The sequence below is a fragment of the Clarias gariepinus genome, chromosome 4 (genome assembly GCF_024256425.1).
Source record: "Clarias gariepinus isolate MV-2021 ecotype Netherlands chromosome 4, CGAR_prim_01v2, whole genome shotgun sequence".
Taxonomy (NCBI): domain Eukaryota; kingdom Metazoa; phylum Chordata; class Actinopteri; order Siluriformes; family Clariidae; genus Clarias; species Clarias gariepinus.
In genome coordinates, this window is record NC_071103.1 from 3,347,740 (window position 1) to 3,351,512 (window position 3,773).

The window sequence follows — 3,773 nt, forward strand, 5'->3', positions numbered from 1 at the left end:
AAAAAAAACAACCAAGCCAGGGGAGTTGAGAGCAAATGGCAGGGAAGTGAGAGCTACATAGGGAGGAAGTGTGACATTTTTTTGGGACTCGAACAGGTTCAGAAAGAGCAGGGCTGGAGCAGCGGGCTGCGCTTTTCCAAAACATGCATCTGTAAACGTGTTATCTGGGTTCCTTATCAATCTGCTAGGAGATTAAATTGAATTGAATCATTTCATTGATTTGTCTGAACACCTCCAGGCATCGATTGGAACTTTTCCTCCCCCCCACCCCCCCACTTAGTCACTGGAAAAATGAGTGGAACATCTCCACCTTATGAATCAGGTGAACGCTTAAGTGAGTCAAATGACTGCTGTAGCAACAAGCACACAAGCACTAGCATTGTGACGCCACGTTATAAAACACCGCCTGTAATTTTCTAGAGGTTAGACATGGCTGCAGGGCAGCAGGGCACCTTTTTTTTTTTTGTGGTGCTCCAGAACACCTACATTAAGCTGCGTGTTAGTACAAGACTCTCACGCAGTCACACACACACACACACACACGTATACCAATTAACACATCGCACCAATTTCAGGATTCATTAGTGACCACAGATGAAGGTTGATTTAAAAAATATCAAGAAGCTTTTCTTTTTTATTTATAAAGTGTATAAAAAAGGACATACAAAAAACCAAAATCATTCACTCATTTCACTTAAATGCAGACAAATACACACACTATACAATCGTTTCAGTCACACGTCCAAATACATTCAAATATGTATAAAAATAAGGGGTTATAAAGCTCTGAGGAAAGCTGCGACCGCGTCACGTTCGAGTGACGGTTTAAATACTTTGCACTTGTTCCCTCGACGGCGATGGCTTTTGGTCCTGGAGTCCTTTGGTCTGTCCTTTTAATTACACCTGCTATTAAAACAGAACAGCTCAGACAGTCAATATCCAATAACGGATAACAGCCGGCTCGGGCTATCGCTCAAATACGAGCGGGCCTCCTGTTGTTCCGCAGTAAACTTTTGTCTTACAGTACACACAGAAGGAATAAAATAGGCCAACATAGAGGAATCGAACAAAACAGTGAGAATACTGTTTACAATTAGGAAGCACATGACGGAGCGCATGATTTAAAAAAAAAAAAAAAACAACAGAAAAAAAAAAAAAAAAACACTTAGACACGCCCCTGGAATCGAGAATACTGTGTGCGCAGATGCACAAATATTGCATAGTTTTAAAGGCACTGGATTTTTAATTCTTTCTTTCTTTTTTTTAACAGTTTTATTTTAAGGAAAGGAAGGGGAATTTGATGGGGTCGGCAGGGGTCGGGTCAGTGAGCGACGCAGCACCCCGACTCCTCGTGCTTGTGCAGGAGAGACATTCTGGAGAAGGTTTTCGAGCAGTTCTTGCACTGGTACTTCTTCACGTCCGAGTGCGTCTGCAGGTGGGCCCTGAGGTTGGATCTGTCGGCAAACGCGCGGCTGCAGTGAGAGCACGAGAACGGCTTCTCGCCTGAAACAAGCCAAACACACACACACACACACAGTCAGAAGAGTTGTCTGAAAGTTGGAAAAGTAAAAAAAGTGGCGCAAACTAATTACTGTTGTGCTGCACGCAATAAAGCTGGCAGTGTCCAGGCTCGAAAATTTAAATTAAAATGCACAAAATAACGTCTGGTCTAATCTGTTTACCTTTTATGCACTTTAAAACGTCTACCTAATCACCAAATTTTTAACTGTATGTGTCTTGCTTATTTAACCATTTTAAATCTGTACATGCTGCATAGACGTTGCACGTGTACTTCCTAGCTGAAAGCTGGAGTGGTCTGCTCACCTGTGTGAGTGCGGATGTGTCCCTGTAGCAGCCACGGGCGTGAGAACGCCTTCCCGCATAGCTTGCAGACGCACGGCAGCGTGTGTGTCCGTATGTGCATTTTGAGCGCCCCGAGGCTCACGTACTCCTTCTCGCAGTACTTGCAGCTGAAGGCCTTGCGCGCGTGCGCGTCACAGTGTAGCTGCTTGTGCTTGAGCAGGCCCGCGTACGTGGAGTACGACTTGTGACACAGGGCACAGCGGAATTTCTCCGCCACGTCCGAGCCGCCGCCGTTGCTGGTGGTGATGGAGGCCGGCTGCTCGTGCTCATGCTCGTCCTCGTCGCTCCTGGGGATCTCTTTGGGCGAGGGGTATCCCGACACCGGCGACAGGTCGGTGGGAAGCGGCGACGGCGGAGAGTCGCTCGCCGTCCACATGGTGATCGGGCTGTACATCACCGGGCTCAGCACCTCGGGCTGAGGGATCACGGGTATCACCAGGCTTTTAAAGAACTGCGGAGACACGTACGCTGCAAACCGCAAAGAAACAAAACAAACAAACACGTGTGTGTGTCAACAAAAGAACGTCGAACAAGATGACTTATATTGCTGAACACCTGTCGGACGTGAAATCAAAGCAGAACCGGAATACACAAGTATTTAAAACTACGCTCTTTAATGGTTTCAGGGATAACCAAGTGGTCTTAACTTCCCATCAAGGAGTTGAAGTAGAAATAAAAAGGGAACCTTTCCTTGTCACTAAAGTGGGACCTTTGAAGTATCTCAGATATGTGGCACAGCTATGTGTCCGCAACACAGACAGAAAAGAGCGATTTTAAATGGAAGCCTTGCTGGCGTGTGTTAACGCGGCGGCTTCAGATGTCAAACTGTGTATTTGGGTTTGTTCCATATGTCAGGTGGAACAACAACAAAAAAAAAGTTAGCTTTACTTTTATAACGTGTAAATGTTAAAACTACCGGAATATGGGAATGACATCATAAAAATGTAGATCTCTCAAAATGGGCATATTATCACTATTACTCAGTCACACAAACAAACAAACAAACAAACAAAAAAAAAAAAAAACAACCATAAAATCATGTCATCCTGTATATTTTTTGCCTGTGTGACCTGTTTTTTTTTTTTTCCAGTCAGTCAGTCAGTCAGTCATGTTGGGTCAGTCGGTTTAAGTTGAGTTCTTCGTCAAACTGCACAACCCTGAGACCTGTTCATGTTTATTACAACAAAAAAACCTAAACCACTGAGCTTTACTATCTCACGCCTTTCACCCGCCTTAAAGCTCATTCTCACAGTCTGCACAAGTGAGCCTTTTTTATGATGTCACTCTGTTTAAGGTTCCATACGGACCCTTTAAAACCTGCCTGACTGTAAAGACGAACCCTAAAAGCGGTCATGTCACAGATCACGTGACGGCTTTCTCGGCGTTACCTGTGGGACAGTCCAGCTCGCTGTAGTTCGGCTTCTTGGCGGAGTTGAAATGCTTTTTGACCAGAAACGAGCGCGGCATCTTTGGAGCTGGGTGGGTTTTTTTCTTCCCCGCGACAAGAAAGCAAAAGTAACAGGGAAAAAAAGAAATAATAATAATAATAATGACAATAATGATAATAATAATCCGAATCCCCCCCTGAGCAGGTTAAATCCTCAGACACGCAGCCATCCCGCGCCGACACACACAGACAGAAACTCCCGCGGAGCCGCGACACCGCCATCAAATACTCCGCTATCAGGTGCAGGGGGCGGGGCTCGCGCTCATTTACATAACCTCAACTCCCGGCTGTGTCCAATCAGGGGCGGGAGGCGGAGCTCGACTCGGGAAGTTATTTACATAATGGCTCTCGTGCCCTCCTATTGGCGGGTTATTTAGGTGGGAGGGGTTTACCGATTTAGCGCAGAATGCGACAGGTGTTTTTTTTTTTCTTTTTCAAAAAGCGATTAAAACAAGTGCGTGCG

The 3,773-nt window shown here is 45.5% G+C and overlaps 1 protein-coding gene across 1 annotated transcript; it reads right to left on the minus strand.

The window, feature by feature from the left end:
* Positions 1-601: 601 nt before the first annotated feature.
* On the minus strand, positions 602-3,500 carry snai2 (snail family zinc finger 2). Its single transcript, XM_053493695.1, has 3 exons — positions 3,252-3,500; positions 1,825-2,331; positions 602-1,503 (listed from the first exon to the last, which is right to left on the minus strand). Exons 1-3 carry the CDS (start codon positions 3,328-3,330, stop codon positions 1,322-1,324), a joined length of 768 nt encoding a protein of 255 aa, XP_053349670.1. The 5' UTR covers positions 3,331-3,500; the 3' UTR covers positions 602-1,321.
* Between the last annotated feature and the right edge of the window lie 273 nt (positions 3,501-3,773).

Excerpts from the sequence above, each read along its gene's own strand:
- snai2 (XM_053493695.1), bottom strand. The coding sequence starts at position 3,330 with ATGCCGCGCTCGTTTCTGGTCAAAAAGCATTTCAACTCCGCCAAGAAG. Across the intron at positions 2,332-3,251 it reads CGAGCTGGACTGTCCCACAG|CGTACGTGTCTCCGCAGTTC; the intron begins GTAACGCCGAGA and ends TGCGGTTTGCAG. Across the intron at positions 1,504-1,824 it reads ACACATCCGCACTCACACAG|GCGAGAAGCCGTTCTCGTGC; the intron begins GTGAGCAGACCA and ends GGCTTGTTTCAG.